Here is a 19,913-nt window from a genome sequence, read left to right on the forward strand (position 1 = left end):
AGCGGCTTCCTGCGCCGGTTCATTCCGTGCACCGGCTATAACGTGGACCGCCATTAAAATAATGTGCCAATCAATCGCGGACCGCGTTCGATCCGATCGATTTGTCATGGGTTTTCGGAAAATTCTCGCCAGTGCAGCCGTGCACGCCGCGCTCGGCGCGCTCCTCTGCCTCCGCGTGACGCTGATATACGCGGCAAAACATGAAAATCGTTTTAGGAAACGTCACGGGATCAATGATCATATTTGTCCTAGTATCGAAATGCACGTCTGACATTGCCGAACATATTCTATCCGCACAAATCTCATGTTTTCCTGAAATAAACATCGGAACTGCGGAATTAAATTTAACGCCAAATGCACCTTGAAATTTTGACGATTCCGAAATAGCAGTAATTTAAAGTCACCCAAATTGAATATTTTGTAATCAAAGATCGTGAAAGTTAATGATTTCATTAAGACGCGACAGCTCTGAATCGATTTCTTTCCGACATTGCAATTTCAATTTTAAGTAGGTACTTCGTGGCTTTTGTACCATTCCTCAAACAAATTGAAACTCAGCCATTGTGATGATTCAATGTAAAATATTTACTTAAAAATCCAGAATAAAAGAATATTCAGCGATTATTTTACGCCAGTTTATACAAGAATCTTCCTCGCTGTACGTCCCGTACATAGAGCTCCCCTTAAACTTATGTTTAAGATACATCCTGTATTTATCGTCGAACGGGGGTAGGAACGGTAATGCACGGGTAACAGGATGAAGAATACAGCCCAAGCTGCGGGCGATGGAAGCTACAATATTGGACGTTGCTTTTTAGCGTAAGCGGCGCTGCGTTCATAAATTCCCCCGGGGAGATCATAAGATTCGCGAGAATGGGTGAAAGCGCGAAAAGAAGGTGAATAATACTAAATGTGACGCGCATAAGTGCTTTAGCACCGACCGAGAGAAAGAGAAAAACGTCCTTTACTAAAAACAGCTGTGTACAAGTTTAAGTAATTGTCAATGAAAAGCGAGAGAGAACTCGCATATCGGGAAGTTCTCTTATTCGGATGCGCATCAGCGATGCGGAAAGTTGTTACACTTTTACGTACATGCCGATATCAATAAAACTCGCCGACTGAAAAATTTTGAATGAATCAATTTTGCAGCAACGGTACTGCAACGGTATGCAGCTCTGTGTCATCCTGTGCGAAATGCAGGAACGAAGCGAGGGAACGAAACAAGGAAAAATCGAAATCAAATTTGAGTAAGGATTTACTCTCTTTTTGTTTGTACGAACAAGTTCGCGACGCGAAAAAAGAATTCGGCTCCTTACGTGACGTCAGTGCATTTTGTGAGAAGAATAGAAGAAAAAAAGAAACAAATGTTGTTTGAGAAAAGCTTTCGCGTAGTCTTACAATTGAGAATCCGAATGTCATTCCGTATTAAGAGAGTGTATATAGAAGAATAGAAAAATAGAAAAGTAAGAGAGTTTCTTCAAGAATTTACTTTCTCAGAAACTATTTACGGAATGTAATCAAACTTCTTTTTTATTTAAAGTATATACTTTTATGTATAGTTACAGTAATTTCTACATCATTTTAATTTGTTGTAAACGTTAATTTGTCTTTACACACAGAGCGTGATGCTCTTTCATAATTTTAGTTTTCTTTTCTCGAGTCAGCGCGCAGTGGAATTCGAGTTCTGACAAATGACCAGTTCAGTCTGTGATTACCAGTTTTCGGAATTCTCTCCTGTCGGTGAGGACAGGGTCTCATCGAGCGAACCTAGCTCAACATCTGTACTTGCGACCTTGTAATTTTAAGCGCCGAAAGTAGCGCTTTCTTGAGATCGGATCGACAATCGCCGAGGGTGAGACTGGTGAGAGAGAGCGCGCATCGTGAAAGTGCAACCTAGGGAAACGTAGCGTTGTGTGATTTACACGGAGGGAGGGCCCCGCCTCGTTTTAGTACCGTAAACGTGATCTGTGGACTCTTTGTTCTTAACGCGAACAAAAATACAGCGAGTACATCTGTATCCTCTTCCGTCTGCTCTGTGCGACGGAGAGTGGAACCAACCCGTTCCGCCCTCTTCGAAATTCTTTGGCAAATAAATGGGTACCTATTCAAAGGTCAGTCGTAAATTTCAGTCAACCCGTAAATTCCAGCTAGTTGAATTTAATTAACACTTTCTAATTTCAACATATTCCCGACGATTTACTTTGCGAGATAAAGATAGTTTTTAAAAATGATGCTGTTTACTATGACAGCGCAGAAAATATATATGTATGTGTAAGAAATTTAAAAGAGCTGTACTATTACTGGAGAGCTACTTCACAAATCTGTAAAGAGTTAAAAGTAACGAACAAACCACGAAGCTATAAAGTACGGACTCATGTTTCTTCTGAAACAGCACGTTTGCCGTAATCCATTTTTATGGGGTTTTATGCGAAGAAAATGCCTTCGCATTGCCTGGTTGAAAATTGCAATCTTGCACATAAATCACAGCTCACATTACTAATAATCTGTCTGTTATATAATATCTACTATCTTACATTTTTATGGAAAGTATAATTACTTTTTGCATTAATTATTCGCAAGTACTATTTCAACACTCGTTATTACTTTATTATTTCTAATAATTTAATTTATACGTCCAATTTTCGTATAAAATGTTAAAAATATGCTACATAAATTTTAAATAATATATCTAATTACTTATTAAATACTTTATTAATTACTTATTAAATGATTACGGACAAACACACATATACGTATCACGTTTATATAATGTGTAAATATTGTAACGTATGGGTATATATTGAATCTTATTTTTTTTATTTTTAACAGAGCAAGCTAGTTAATTTATAATCGATATTTGTTTTCTAAATCGTCCAAGAATCTTTCTTGGCGAAAATAGCTCTATACATTAAAGCAATCGTCACGATTCAACACTCGACTTGTCAGCTCAATTATTAATATTTAAAGAGATAAAAATAATATATAAAACTAGCTTCAGCTAAGATAAGAGAGATAACAGTGATTTACTTTTCTAATTTATGAATTTTACATTAACATTTATCAGTAATATAAAAATTTATTTAATTAAATAATAAATTAAAAACAGATATAATAATGTAGATAAAAATTGAGAATAATATTATGTGATAATTACACATAGAATTAGAGACAATCAGAAAATTGAAAAAACGAAATAGCTGTTAACTCGTAATGAATAAACAGAATGACATTAATTAAATAGCATACTGTCATTCAATCAGCTATAAATTGTTGGTCCTTTTATAATATTTATTTTAACAAGTTCATAAATGTATATTCTTTTTGCACTATGTGCTGATAAAAATGACGGGCGTTTCTTCCGCAGACAATTGATATGTATTATACAACGCGTTATACGTTGTATAATGCAGTTACGCGTATGCGCAAGAAAATATATAGTACGGTAAGCACCGCGGTGGGGAAACACATTTCCATCCGAGAACTGAATTGCGATGTAGGTAAGGACACCGCGTAATATTTTCCCTGTCGTTTGCAGCGGAAATGCAGCGTAACAAGCAAATATGACTTACCTTGCCACGTTTCGTGTACTTGAGATACTGGTAGTGATGATTATCGTAATTGAAGTCGCGGGGCGTGAGGGTGATCTCGTGGTTACGGCCCATCTTGCCCATGAGCATCTTCTTCCTCTGCATCTGCGTCTTCTTCGAGTACGTTCGCAGATCGGCGACTGCAAAATTTCACCTCTGATTAATGTACTCTTCTCGCGGCACACGCTGATTGCAAGTCGCGGCGGAATTACATTTCGTCCCGGCGACGCAACGCGTCGAAAATACTTGGTTCGTTAGCCCCCGAATCAACTCGAGCGTGACTGCCGACAAATTGCATGTCAGAAATCGAAAAGCCGACTGCGCTTTTAAACGGCAGGGCACTTTCCGCCCATCCGACGACGGGCGGGAGTGATTTTTCCGCGCGACGTGCGCGCCGAAGTCCCCGGGCTTGTCGTCGAACGAGACGCGGGAGAAGAGACGCTGGGCTCCAAGTGGTGAACGTCAATAATTTCTCCGCCAGAAAAACAGGAAAATTTTTACGGCGCGGGTGCTTAAGGTAGGATCTGATATAAAAGCAGAACGAAACGGCAAAAAAATACAAGGATACGACTGGAATTAACGGCAAAAGAAGATCCTAATACGTCACGTGCAAAAAATGTATTCGTCTCAAAGCATTGTTGTGCCCCGTTTTTCACACTTAGCACTTAGGTTACCGTTTTCATTTTAAGCTTTCAATCATTTCTTGTCCTTGCAAGACAGACCGTCGAAATTATGCATCATATTCGCCAGATATTTAATTCAACCGAGAACTTCACGAAAGATTGATCCCTGCATAAACATTTTATCTCGACAGCGGCACATCATTTTTCATCAAGCTTACCGGATCTCCGACAGTGGATCATCCGACCGCGAACATGATAGTCCTAACGGCATCGCACCTGATAATCGATATTCCGCACGTAGGTATGTTGCAAGCCGTTCGATCGTGAAAACGATAACATTTTATTGCCCCATATTAATGTTTAAAACATGAAAACATGAAAACAGCGAGGCGCACGTGCGCGACGTTACGGAATGGCTGATAAAAATGCAACCGCCATTTGAAATCAATCGTATTTACGAATCAATCGCCACTCATTAACCGTGCGGCCAAACAAGCCTTTCGAAATTAGCACGTGCACTTCATTCGCGATCGACGATCGTTATGATTTTTCCCGGGCGAAACACGGGCGATCGCGGCATCGATGTGCAACTTCATAAAATTCAATTACCACTCATATACCGACGAGCCGGTAAATTTAGATGATTGGAGCTTCGCTCGTTGATATTCATTAATATCAACGAGCGTTGAGTAAAATTTATTCCAGGTCCTTTTTTCTCTTCGCCATACATTAGCGTCGCGCAGGCCAGAGATTGCTGTCTGCGTAGCTTTAAATCTTCCGCGAAACAAATTTTCTACGAAATAAGTACTCCGTTCCAGTTTATATCACGTTGAAACATTTACGTTAAAATATATTTAGCATTTTCCAAAATGTGTAATTTAAATTTTAAAGATAGATCTTTTCATTTGCATTATTCATCAGTATTTTCGTTCTTAATATTTGATTGTAAATCTTATATAATGACATCTTCGCGTTTTCATATTTGATTCATGAGATAACATCAAAAGTGCTAAAATACATGTCAATCATGAATACATTTATTCCTTCAATATATCTACTTTTGAAACTTTACGCCACATTTGCCAAGTTCTATTTTATGCATGAATATTGCAGAACTTCTCGACTTAAATTTTCGATGAAGAACATTACTGAAATTTTCTTGGAAACATATACACGTACGTTTTTGTTATTAATATCCCTGTTCGTTTCTATATCTTAAATATGATGCAAGAATGTGTGTATACGTTAAGAGCAAATAACAAATTGCCGATTCGCAAATTCAATCGGTCCTGAATCTTGCCTGTTCCCCCGATTCGACGACAATTCACGATTCGCTCAACGTTTACCGAGGTACATCGCGTTGTATGCCCAATAGCGGCACTATTGTTCTAACCGCCAATTATGAATATTCATGGAAGGTCCACGTGTCGTAGAGGCGCAGAGCGCGATGCAAAGCGCGGCCCCACACCATTGTGAAACTTACAATACATACGTATATGTATATCTCAGCATGAATATGCTTACAAATTGATCTTGCGCATTGAATCTCGCAGACTCGCTTTTTACAAGTCGTCACTGACTTGGGCTCTCACTTCTATTGTGATTAACCATTCAGTCAAATTCTCCGTATGTTGTCGTAAAACTCGTCACAATGATAAACTTTCTGTAATTCGCTTTTGCAATCTAATCGTCTTATCTACGTGCGATTATGTTCAAATGTTAATTTTATTTTCGGTGGAATAGCACAAAGATGTTTTATTGTTTTACGTTACATTTAGATGTAATTAATTGTAAAACATCGATTAGAGATGTACCAATTATTAGATTCCCTAATTAGATATATAACAAAGGAATTATTTAGATTCACGGTTGAGCTAAATTAATGATTATTTTAATAAATCGGCGCAATCTCTGCATTCGAATGTAATTATAATTATTAATACTAAATTCTCTTGACTGGAGATAATGTCGCGATCGAGTTTATTTACTTAATGTTTTTTTGAAAGAGAACTCTAGTAAGCAGAAGAGAATTTAAAAACAAATTAAAATTTCATAATATATTTCATAATGAATAGCCGAGTGAATAGCTCGTTTTCCCTTGTCTTCTTTATATTCTACGTATTAACATTTTTTAAATTGCGTAATGGACAAATACAGTTTAAGCATACATTTTCATTACATTGTATTTTCCACGGAAGTTTTATATTTTAATCAATTTTTTTACGACTGACATCGTACAAATATGGTTTGGTTATGGTTCGTAGAAAAGATAATTGAAAAATACATTGAAGTTTTTCGACCAAACATAATCCTATAAAACTCTTTCTCTCTCTTCCCTCTCTCTTTCTCTTCCCTCCCTCTCTCTACAAAAAAGTGAAAATACACGAAGTGTAAAAACCGACAATTAATTCGTGTGATATATAAAAATAACATTTCTTCTTTTTTATCAGCAAAAAAATGTCTTTGAACAAAGATTTTATTCAAAATTAAAAAAGATTATCATTTAGCTATAAAATAATTATTAATATGTATCAAAAGAATAGAAGTAAGAATTGAATAATGTATTAAAGAAACAAAAAGAAAAGGCAATAAAAAAGGATTGAATCGCTTAAATGTTTGTAGCCAAAGAATAACCATATCAATAGTACGTGCATTTTTCAGATTATTTAAAGTTCACTAGAGTTCTCCCTCGCCTTTAAATCGCCGAGATTAAATCAACGTTTCGGCTTAAGCTCGACTCGCGCATAGACAAACATATATATATATATATATATCTTACCTTTGCACGGACAAAAACCTTTGCAGGAGATGTGGACGGAAGTATGGTGAATGCAATTGTGGTACTCGAGACGGCACGGCGAGCTGTACGTGCGATTGTCGCTTCCGCAGAGGAACGTAGGCTTCACCACGGGACATTCTTGGCACCTGTAACATAGGAAAAACACCAACGGATGGCTTTAAACTCGGACTCGGCTGTCGACAGACGCGTGTGTTCCTAAAGAGACCGGTTCGGCAAGTGAGAGACAAAGGACGAACTGCCGCGCCGGCCGGGCGCTCGCTCGCGAGAGAATATCGAAATTCGATGCTCTCTCGCGCGCCGTGCACCGTGCGCGCTGCTTGTGAATTTTGTTAAACGACGTGTCACTGGATATCGAGAACGGGCGAGGACGAGATGACGTAGGCTCTGTACTAGCCCTGTATACCTATAGTCCTGATATGAAGCTCATAAAATCTCTCGTAAAAATTTATGAACCCTCGTGGGAGACGATGCACTACGCCACTACGCAAACGCTTTATGCTGGGCTTTGCAGCTTTGTGGGCCGTTCTGGCCGAAGCTATCTCTCGACGACATGTCGTCGTTACAAATTGTCGGTTGTTTGTTTGCGAATGAAGGTTCGCTGTTCGGAGATAGCGAAGGGGTAGACGGAATTAATTATGTCGTGATTAACGTACGATGAAAGTCCAAGAACGTACAGTCGCGCATCGCGCAGTTCAGCGGAAAATAAAGATCAAAGGCATCGCTTTGCGCAGGAGAATACTAATCGGAATACTAGGACGGCGCTCTTGAAAGTCGCGACGAGAGGCTGGAAAAGTCTCTGGTTTGCTCGCTCCTTCGGCGCGAGGCTGAATAATGAAAAGCCGAGGATGTGCCAAGGGGAGTCAATTACAGATATGGCTGGGTTTAATCTCCAGAATTGCTTGCCTGCTGCCGCCTAAGCGCACCATTGTACATATTATTCCCGGCGTGCTCCCGCTTCGACTGACGTTTCACGGCCGCGTGCGCCCGCGTCTTGCCTTTTGTTCCCCGTTAATTCCGCGCGATACTGCGAGAGAACTCACAAAAATCTCATTGATGCGGTAAATCTACGAATTTCCATCAAGAGAAAACGGAACGTTTCACCTGAAGGGTCCTGGAAATAGGGAGAGAATATAATACTCGGAGAACATTTTGAACGCAATTATGATCTTTACAAAATTGCAAAATTCGCGAGTGTTGCGCAACGATCGTCGAATATCGATCGATGTTGTGTTTATTATCCCTGGCACTATCAGAATCAAATTTATCGGGATCAGGGTAGAAAAATCTCCCTCGTGTATTATAGCTTCTTACATCCGCTGTTAATGAATTAACGCGTCAGGACTCGCTCGTTAGACACATTCCGGGTATGGACGAAGAAAGCTGCTTTGAAGCTCGTGCGTAAAATTAGCGAGAGTTTTTCGAACGGAGACTTCCCGCCTGTAAGTCAAGATGCGTGATATGATGGAGCGGATAAACTGGGGAAGCCGAGCCGGATAAACAGGGACAACCGAGATACGAGACTAACGTAGACAGTGGCGTCCGCTTCACCTTGTGATAAAGGAGTTAAACCGGCTTAATTACCACGTTACTCGGTTTAAACTAATTACGCGTTTGCGCACGACCGCAAATTCTCGAAGGAGAACGTACCGACGCTATTGTGGTCGAATTCGCCTTGTCTTGCGGAGAGGATGGATGCCTGCCCCGCGGAATCTTCGTTGGCAGGAGGAGGGGACTTCCGCATTATGAGCCACGTTACGTGTCGATATTAATCGCTCCATAATTCAATGGCAATTTTCAACGTGATGTCGTGGCCGCAACAATTGTCGACCGGCCGAGTTTTGCGGAAACGGAAATTCGGCTCGTATCGAATTAATTGTGAGGTTTATGCATGCTCGGAGTATCCATCGATGCGTGCAATAATTGCCGATCTGTGTGCTTAAATTTCATATTTTATAAACATATTGAGAGTGAGAGAATGAGCAGAGAGAGAGAAAAAGAGAGAAATAGACGTGACATGTATTCAGCAGAAAAAGAGCGAATAAATCTAAAAGATTAATGACGAAAGAAGAATGTACGGAAAGAAAAAAAAAGTTCAACGATCTGGTAGATTAAGTTTTTCCTAAATAAAATATGTTTTGCCGCGTGTAATAATAATACCGAAAAATATATGTGAACGTAATTCTCACGATTCAGTTCACAATTCACAGATGTAAATAAATTTCAGCGAGAGCGCTGCACATAGGTACCGTAGATCACGAAAAATTGTTAAACTCTTGAGAGATATATTCAGGATCGAACGCGCGGCAACCAAAATGGAAGCATATCGAAATTTAGTTTCCTCGACTCAGTAAACATGTAATCACGCTTAGTACTTGCACTGATAGACCGCTATTTATCGATCGTTAACTGGCATAGGTCGTTCTCCCCTCCGAGAAAAAGTTTTCAGTTAGATTTCGATTGCGTTCGATTCAGGGAAAGATGTCGATGGTCCTCTTCTTGCGGTGGGATATTCAGCGAGGGAACAAATCGCGTAACTGGAAAGGCGTGGCGGTGGTAATGCACATGCCAATCCACCTTTAATCCACCCTCTCTGTATTGGGAGACTTGGCCGCCCGGGCGAAGCCGCCTGTGAGAAGCTCGAAACTTTCGTCAGGTGGCACTTGAACTTTATCGTGTCTACTTTGGATGTTCAGGATAAACCATTACCTTCCTCTCTCGACGATACTTTCGTCAGAATCTAAATTCAACGATCGAAACAAGATCGCGCGGCGCTGCAGCGGACAGGATACAAAAAAGTTATTTCGAAAATGGAAAACGAACATTTCTGAGATGAAAATGTAGGAAGCATATAAAGCTTGACAAATTGGATGCTGGAGAATAGCGTTACCTACTTTTGCGTGACGAGTTGCAGCTATTACAACGTGTAATTAAAAATTCATTGAAAATTAATATCGCAAGGCAGTGTTTAATTAATCGCCTGGGAAAGTTCCTCCCATATAATTCATCGTCGACGAAATGAAAACGTAGAGCACTTTACTCCGAGAAGTGCAGCAAGATATAATTAACCGACGCTGATTATACTGGTATTAATTAAATTGGATTCTCGTTTGGGCTTCGAATCAATTAAATGTACGGATTATTAAAAATACAGGTTATTTTACCAATGTTAAATTATTTTGAAGCATGAGATTGACTTGTTTTACGAATATAATTTATAATTGCGACACTGTGTAATGCTCAACTCAGTTCTCGCAATTACTTTTTTTTAAGTTGTATAGTCTCTAGTGAGAAAAGATACGTGATAATGTTTACCTAAAATAACTTTGTTTAAAAGAAGACGTATTATTTCTACATTCGATTAAAGTCCAAAATAACACAAATAATACAGTAAATTATAAAATAAAGCCCACTTTAAATAATTTATAATCTCTATCAGAATTTAAAATAAAGTACCATTTATAATTTTATGCGCATAATACAAAAAACATTTTAAAATTTATACGCGCACGCGTACCAAAATATAAAATGAGAATTTTATCCTGAAATATGAGGCAAAATGTTTAACGTACTAAAATAACGCAAAATAAAAAAAAGTCAATCTTAAATTGTTGTAAACTTCTAAATTTATTGTAAAAATAAACTTGAAATAATTTATCTTTTATCTTTAAACAATATTTTTTCTGATCTCTATTATACTGACATATTTTCCGTTATTTATACCTATGACACACTTGGAACTCAGAAAAATTTAAATATAGGTTTTTGTTTAATTCGAGATAAATCTTCTTTTATATCTCCTAAAGAGCAAAAATTATCGACTTAAAATGGATGAAACATAAATATTAAACGGCGAAAGATTATGTAAGAAGACGATCATTTTTATCTTTAGAAAGAGTGGTATTATCTTTCATCGCGGTAATTATAACAAGAAATATAATTTTATTCTCTAACCAATAGATATTTCTAACAAATGGACTTAGAAATTTCTCAGTAGAATTAAAAATGAAACGAAAGCTCTCACGCCATTTCTCATGGTGTAGCATGGTAGCTGATGCTATCGGCAAGTTAAGAACTTGAATCCCGGAGGTACAAATAAAACTTCCCTTATCTGTCTCCGATCTCAAATGCGGTCGTCACTGATACGCGTAACACAGGTCGCACGCCGTCCAACGTTATCACACCATTGTCGCCATTCGCGATTTTTCCCTTGCCCCTCGTGCATTCCGACTGTCACGGCGATATTGCCGAGAAAACGGGGGGGAATCGAGGCACACGATGATGCGTAAGCAATGCCGAGAAAGGAAACAATCGCGAATCTTTCTTCGGTCTCGGTTCTGCTCGCGTATTTTCGCCGCGTACCGTTGCGTTCCCCGTCGCCGCGCTTATATACGCCCTCGAACTTTTGATTTACGCGGCCTCGATGGAATTCCATGAATGCGAAATGTAATCCCCTACACGGCCCCTCTCACGTCCCGCGTCCCTTTTCCCGGCCAGTTACCTCGGGCCATATCACCACCCCTCATCCAATGTGAAACTTTGCGTTTCAATCGTGCCCTCGAAGTAACAAACGACGGCAGCTGCCTACGGGAAATATATATTTTCAGCGAAAGGGTGGACGATTTATTTAGAGAGGAAGCGACTGGACATGAGCGGGCAGCACGGGGAAATCGGAATCTACGGGAATGCCCCCGTTCTCTCTCTCGCGGAAAATCCGTGGGAGTTACTATAAAATGAAAAACTGTTTATTACTCTCCAGACGATCCAACAATCTGCGAGCGCCAATAAGAATTTCAAGGAACATTCTTTGTATAAGATGCGCAATATCGTTCAGCATAAAATGCTGAGACTAGCCTTAAACTATATCACTGACGAAATGCTATTGAAATAAATTGCAGTTTCTAACTTTTTGCAGTATCGAGTTGGATTTGATGTAATGCCCCGTAGTAATCTCACGTAATTTTTCAATCATTCAATCGATGCATGATTATACAAACTAACAAGGGTACGTTTGGAACTGTCCCTCACCGATTTTGATGAGCTTTGAATATGTTGTAGCTAAAAAATAACAGACACGTATTTTTTTTATTGGTTTTGCAGCATGTTTAGAGATTGAAACAACCCTTCGAAAAAAATTTCATATATTTGATTACAAGTGAATATCTCTGAAATCGTGAAGTATATGAAAACATGTTTTAGATAAAAAGGTTATTAAGTCATCTCTGTAATCGTGCATTTAAATTCTTTTAAAGGTTATATTTTTGCAAAAATAACATTGAAGAGTACCTATATTAAAAAATATAAAAATTTTTTAAAAATCTAAATACACGCTACAGAGATTCAAGATCACTTAAACCGTAACCTTTTTGTCTAAAACATTTTTTCATATACCTCACAGTTTCAAAGATATTCACTCGTAATCAAATATATGGAATTTCGTTCGAGGGGTTGTTTCAACCCCTAAACATGCTTCGAAACTGATATAAAAAAATACGTGTTTGTTATTTTTCGCTATTGCACAACATATTCAAAGCCCATCAAAACTGGCGAGGAACAGTTTCAAACGTTCCCTTGTAAATATACAATATACATATATTTGAAATCTCCATAAATTCCTTCAAAAATAGTAGAAATTCTTTGATTCATATTAGATCCGTTAATTAAGTTAAAATGAGGACAAAACGATTGATTTTCACTCATTGAGAAATAATTTCGACCGCGAAGGTATTCCTCCAGGATGCGTCGCAATAATATTTCTGTAATCGTTGAATGAGATGAACATGTACTTAAATATAAATTATTTATTAGAACCATGAAATTCTTTTCTTTACATTTTCTTCTATAATTAAATCTGTCCTGATGTTAAAAAAGATGATAAATTTAAGAATTTTTATTCCACAACAAACAAACACACACACACAACAGAAATATAGTAAAGTCTTTTCTAAAATAAATGATGTAATTTATTTAATATTATTGCAGAATACATGGCGTTATTAGTGTTTATTTATTTGAATTATTGTGCTATGTTCTAAAATTTATGAGTTAGTATATATATTTATAAGACATATATATTTTTCACTTAGAACGTTCATTAATAACATTCTTCGAAATATTGCACATTAGACTTCTAGTATATACTCGCATGTATACTTATTATTTTCATGCGGTCATTCATTTATCTTATAAAAAAAGATTTACATTGTATTAAGATTTATATTGCACCATCACAAAATTCAATCTCGGTATTTCTGTTAAATTGCCTGCAGCAGAATCATTATTTTTTAATTATATTTTTAATAATAAATTATTTAACAAAAATGTTTGTAATAAATTGTTCTGAGGCAGAATGTCGAGAGAAGCCTTTACAAGTACAATATAAAACTTCTAAATAATGATATCCATTGCATAATGGAAATGTTGCGCAATACGCAGTCACGTGTTTTATAATTCAAAGCTATTTACATTTTTACATGTATCAGTCTCAATAAATTGTTTGATATTGACATTCGAATTGCCTTTCTATAACAATCCGTCTCCCCCGACCCCCGACCCCCGCAAATATAAATTGTTACGCAACGCGCAATTAAAAAAATGTGGCTAACATCAATATTTCGAATGTCCAAATATCGAAAGCTGCTATATAAAATATTTCATAAAATATATTAAAAATTCAGATTTTATCATCAGTTACAATGCGTTATCATAGTATATAACGTATCTTTTCGTTAAAATTTTCGCTTTAATATCTCAAAAAGAGAAGAAGCTTCTATCATCGTTCTATAAATATTCTGTGCATGAAATACATGCAAGTACGAAATGAAGTACGAAATAAGTATATACATCCCAAAAATCGCACGTTATCTTTGAATAGCAACCTGAGAAAAGTACTATATTTTAATAATGTTTAAATAGTTGTCAATAAAAAATTATGCAATAGTTTTATTTAAAAATTATCACTTAAATTTGAATTAAATAAATAACAAAACAAACTGCAGCTAAAATTTTAACCAGAGTTTACTTTAGAACATTTTATATTGGAATTATCATGAAACGATATAGAGATATAAAAAGTCATTGAAAATATTTAAAATAAAATCTTCGGTATTCGTCCGCTTACGTATGTCTGTTGACACGCATTACGTTTTCAAAAAGTGCAATTAGCGTTTGTATAATTACGAATCGTATTTTAAACAACCGTTAAAATTTAAGTTATTGGAATTAAAATTTGCTTTCAACAAATAGCAAAACATTCGGTTATATTAATATAATTATATTGAAAAAATCCTATATCATCACAGACTACAGATGAGGCAACAGAGGAAACAGATTATTTTTATACGTAATATGTTTGTATTGTATAGTTATATAAATATATGCATTTATATCGTATCTACTATGTACACTGTTAAATTTGTAGTGTAAAATTATACTCAATTGGAGTCATTTTTTACCATTCCTATATAGCCTGCTGCTACGGCTGCTACTAACTGTGTAAACTCTAAACGATGATAATAATGACAATAAAAAGTCAGCGAAAAAAGATCGCGTCAACTTTTTCACTAGGGAAATATATCGACCATAAATTGGCCAACGAGTCTGGAACCGAGAGTTAAACTTCCGCGGGACAGTCTGTACATAGACTTTAAAGCTCCCTTCGCAGGCCTGGCTCTTTGACGAAGACAAAGCGTCGGCTCGCGGCGCAACGTGGGAAAAGCTGACTCGCAAAAAGAATCCTGAGCGGGCGTACGGGCTGTCTTTGTCAGCGTACGACGATTTTTCTTGACGATCGACAGGAGGAGTCGCTGCTATTAACGACCCGCTGAACATCGCACACCGGAGATTGAAGCTCGTAATGAACGAGCCGACGCCGACGTCGCGACGACGACGGCGACGCCGCTCATAGGATCCATCGGGCATTTCCCGTTTTAATTGCAAGACCGTATACCCGGCACTGTTTGCTTATAATTAACGATACGCCAAAGCACTTTGCGAATTAAAACTTTTACCATCATCCTATTTCTCGCTTCGTCTCTCGTCTCGCTTCTGTTTCTCACTCTCTTCTTTTTCACGGATCCCGATTCACTTATCGTATCCCCCGTATTCTCCACTTCCTCGCGCTCCTCAGCCGCGTAATCAGTTCTCGATACCATACCATACGCGAATCCGAGAGCGCGCGTACAGCGGAATCTATTTTTCAATTATTGGAAATTCCCGCGGATCGAATCGACGGGGAGAAGAAAGCGATGACAATGAAATTCTTGTCAGAATTAATCGATTGCTATCCCAGAAAGCGACGTGAAATTCAATCGTTTCTCTCAAACGTGAATCTCATCGTTGTGGCTCAATGACGGGTCCAATCCCGGTAAATATTTGTCCAGCTGTTCTATTTATCAAAATTGTACATTTCATACAAATTCTGCGATCCAAAAATTCCTCTATACAGATTTCACGATATTTAAACGATTATACCATGCACGTCACTTTCAATTCAGACATAAAGAAAGGAGAATATCCGTGAAAAAAGCAATCGCGGGAAATAAATTTATTAAAACGCAATTAATCTGGAATCCAGAAAATTTCTATAAATTTTAAACGGGATACGATTTATAGATAATGGCAGCGGAGCACTTGACGATTGTAAATCAAGTGCACAAAATTCATAATAATTCATATTAAGCTTCGGCTTAACATGAATGACTTAGACTTCGCGTTTTAATAAAAAAAAATTTTGTAGTTTACACTTTGTAGTAGAATCCTAAGTTAAATTGTATATGCTATATGTATACTTGTCTGTCTTCGCAAATACGAGAACTCCGATCTAGAATAGAGAAGTTTCCATCGTATATGATTTGGATTCATGTGTGTGTGTGCGTCGAAGTTACAAATCGAAATCGCTCGAAGATCTTTGCCTTTGGACAGCCGTATACTCCTGGCAGTAAAAAGACCCACGAACAGGAAGATCCGTGAGAAACGGACGGAACGATGTGACACACGTACGAAGGAGAGGAAGAAGGACATGGACTTAGTCAGACGGGAATCGTCAAAGCATATCGACTGCGCGACCAACGTCCAAATTTTGAATTAAACATGAGAAAGCAGCGGTCGCACGGCGCGCCGGTAGTAGAACGGAACACACGGTGGGTCGCTCGAGGCAAATGAGACGCGTTTCTACTTCATGTAAAATTCCGTCCTTGGTTACCGTGGCTGCAAACCAAATCCGATCTCATCGCCCGTAACGGCTATCGATAACGGCTTATGCAGACTCAAAAGAATCGACGTAAGCGTCGACGGCTTGTCCACCCTCCGGAAAAGCTTTCGGGAAAAACGGAAGAGGCTCGTCATCAAAAATAGCGAGCACGATATTCGATTAGATATAGGAAATCGGAAAAAATTTGATTGAGGGATTAACGCCGAATAATTATTCGTTAACAAACGTCGCTCGAAGAAGGACCCCTCCGCTTCCTCGCCTCACTAATTACGACAAAGGCAAACGAGTGACGGCAGCTCGGGCAGCTGAGGCTCTCGTCGCAAATAGAACAAGTGGCTGCCGCGCCTTTGAATGCGCGCTGCAAATTGCAGCCATCGAGTCGTGCGCTTCTTTCCGAAGGAAAAAAGATTACCACGGTGCAATCCGATTCCGAGCTTAGAGGCTAGATTGAAGACGACGGCGTTATATGAGTTGTACCGAAAGCCCTCAATCTTAATGACAGCTTCTTTAACCAATTCGTCGTCGACTTTTTCTCACCTGAAACACTAAGATATCAATAGCTTCTGTATTAAAACTAATTGAAAACGGAAAGATCTTCGCAAACGCTGAGAGATACAATTGAATCTATTGTTCGCCACACAGTCTTGATGCTCTTTTTAAATGAAATTGATTTATTATTTTTAAGGGAAATTTTATTTTAAGATTTTGTTATTTAAAAGTTTTATATCGACTATCGAAAATTATAAAAACTTCTCTCTCTCGACCTTTTCCCTAAGAAAGATTTACTTCAAAAATTTAAAGATATTATTATTAAAAAAGATGTATAAAAATCGTGATTCCACTAAAGATATGATGATAATAATAATAATAAACTAATAATTTTTATTAAAAAATCGTTTTTCCTAAAAAAGATTATTTCATAAATTTTGGATAAAAAATTTATTATTAAAAAATGATATAAAAAAATAATTCCATTAAAAATACAGTAGTGGACTAATTATTTTTATGAAAAATTCGAGGTCGTATTGTCACGTTTCTCTGAAGTATTTTTTTAAAAACCATATTTAATGAATAATCTCATTATTATATGGATGAAATAGAAAGCATTAATTTTTCGCAGTTGAATGGTAAAAAAAAAGAGAAATTCTCTGCCTGTTTTTTCGGGAAATATTTTCCGCTCGACCTTTCGAACACGACCTTTCATTTGGCAATTTCATGTAAAAAAAAAAAAAAAAAACCGAGGTTTGAATAAAATCGCACGATAATATGGCGTTAGAGTTAAATCGCGAGTGTAGAAAACATAATTGGGAAGCGGTACAATGACGCAGAAGAGTTCGTTAGAGAGTTAACAACGGCTTCTTGTCAATAGTGTTCCCATGCAATTTCTCACAAGATACTCGCGAAGTGAAGTTACCATGAGATCGGAGGCAACCTTCTACAATTTGCGAGAAATAAATTTTGATCTCGCAACTTCTCTGAACGTGATAAACACGCGGTGACCTCGCGCAAGCACTAAATAGACCGAAGACATACAAGAATTACCGGAAACACTTTAAGATGCAAGCTCGCGGGCGAATAATATTACTAAGACTCCGTTTCCGTCATAGTATGCAAATATTATGCGAAGACATAATTTCGGGAAACATTAATGTTGATAATATTTCGCGAACTGCTTGCCGCGACCTGAAATGCAAAACGACGTTGTCTTTCCGACGCCGGCGAAGTAACTTCAGATAGTGGAAATCGTAAAATTGTACAACGCGTAAGAAGAAAATGTCGGCATTCCTAGCCGCACCCGGGAATTTTCGATGCGTCGCGGAAGTATGATAATATTTTCGGATAATTGAAATCGGTATCTATTTTCCCGGATAAAAGTTTCGATACGTTTCTCGCGCGCGAGTCATCCCACGTGAAATACACCCACCGCATATTAAGAAAGTATTGCGTTGAAAAGTTTCTTTAGCAAAAAAAAAAGAACTATCTAACTTTATCGAGAGTATAAAACTCGAAAGCAAAAACCCCTTTCCTGTAACATTTTTAACCGTCTCTAACATGTTTTTAAATATGCAACTACGCTGCTGCAAAACATGTTGTAGGTATATTTCACGGACAGAAATGCACCGCGTAATATTTTATGCATGCCCTCGTACAGGACTCTTTGATCCCAAAATTTAATACGTCGTTGTTCTATCCTATTTTATCCAATTGTATTATACTACGTTACGCTAGATCCTACATTATGATAATACGGGAATAATACAGAAAAGGAAGCTTCCGTAAGGAAGAATGTAAATGTAATGTTAAAGAAAGACACTGCGCTAGACAAATGAGGAAATATCAGGCGAGGATCGCGAGGCCGCTAAAGACAGTAATTTCGCGAAATTTTGTAACATTGTTTTGTGCGTCGGACATAATCTTTTACCATGCGTGACGAATTTCCGGAAAGCACAACTAAGTAAAAAAAAAGGTAGTCGAGACGTTTCTTACCCTGCTGACTCGTGCAAATTTAAACAGGAAGAAACCTTCCGTCAAGCTTCGACTCGTTGCGACTCAACCTCCTCCCTCTCTCTCTCTCTCTCTCTCCCTTTACTTTTCTTCATGTCTTCCCCTTCAACGTTTTTATTCCCTAGGGAGAAGTATTAAACGTCTGCAGGGTTTTTATACCTACGTGTCGTTAACTCCTATTTGACGTTTGACGTACCAAAAACGAAAAGTAAATACGATGCCGAGGCAGCGTTATTACCAAATGAAATTTTTTTTCGCGGGATTACACGAAGTTATGGAAATTAATGTACGTATTTGCCTGATAAAATTGAAGATAGCAAATGTTACTTTTGTGATATGTATAATACTAATGTGATGTTATTTATAATAATATTTAATTAGTATAATATTATTAAAAATCGCAGAAATATTTTTCAAATTTTTACTATTAATTGATCCGCTTTAAATAGCTGCGTTAAATGTTTTTTTGCATATCGACTTTCAGTACATTCCTAAATGCGCATCGAGTATGAGATAAAACTGAAGAATTTCAGGAGTTTAGTTTTGCAGAATAGATGCAAGTAGTAGGATACAAAATTTGTTACAAAATTCAATCAAAGGTACAATTTCTTCGTCAGTCGATGTCGCCTATGCAATTAGCCAGAAAAATAAATATACAAAAGTCATAAATTTCAAAAGCTATCAGCAGGATATAAAATAATTTGTTTTCACAAACATATAGCAGCTTATATACCAACAAATATACAACTACAGGCGATTAATTCATTACAACAAACAGCAGAAAAAGTACCAGTTGTAAATTGTCCTGAAGCAATGAAGGTTTCACACAAAATCGGTAATTTTAATCATTATAATCACAGCCTTATGATGTAAAAATTAATACAATTAGTTTTAGATATTACAATAGTATATATACATCAGAGAATAATAATTACTAATTAATTAATTCTTTTGTGATGAAAAAGAAGCTAATTCGATAATACATTCCTTATAAGTTATAAAAGAGATTTGCGCTTGCAATTCCTGAACTAGTAGTGAATTAAGCTCGTTTTAATAACGGCCGTCTGAAAGCGTAAAGACACGCGTCTTTGAAAATGCGATGACGGCGACAGTGTTTTCAATTTCGCGCTCGAGCGGCTTTATTCTCGAGGGAAAAGTGTTCGATCTCGCGCTCCTCCAAAGAGAACTTG

General features: G+C 37.4%; 1 protein-coding gene across 1 annotated transcript in view; it reads right to left on the reverse strand.

The window, feature by feature from the left end:
* The window catches only part of Cow (Proteoglycan Cow), a 110,233-nt gene that overhangs the window by 18,161 nt on the left and 72,159 nt on the right, over window positions 1-19,913 (reverse strand). The window contains exons 5-6 of the mRNA XM_071773534.1: window positions 6,990-7,135; window positions 3,570-3,727 (exon numbers count right to left, since the gene is read on the reverse strand). Of these exons, the coding sequence (XP_071629635.1) occupies window positions 3,570-3,727; window positions 6,990-7,135 (304 nt within the window). The remainder of the gene's footprint in view (window positions 1-3,569; window positions 3,728-6,989; window positions 7,136-19,913) is intronic.

This window comes from Temnothorax longispinosus, chromosome 3 (assembly GCF_030848805.1).
Source record: "Temnothorax longispinosus isolate EJ_2023e chromosome 3, Tlon_JGU_v1, whole genome shotgun sequence".
NCBI classification, from domain to species: Eukaryota; Metazoa; Arthropoda; class Insecta; order Hymenoptera; family Formicidae; genus Temnothorax; species Temnothorax longispinosus.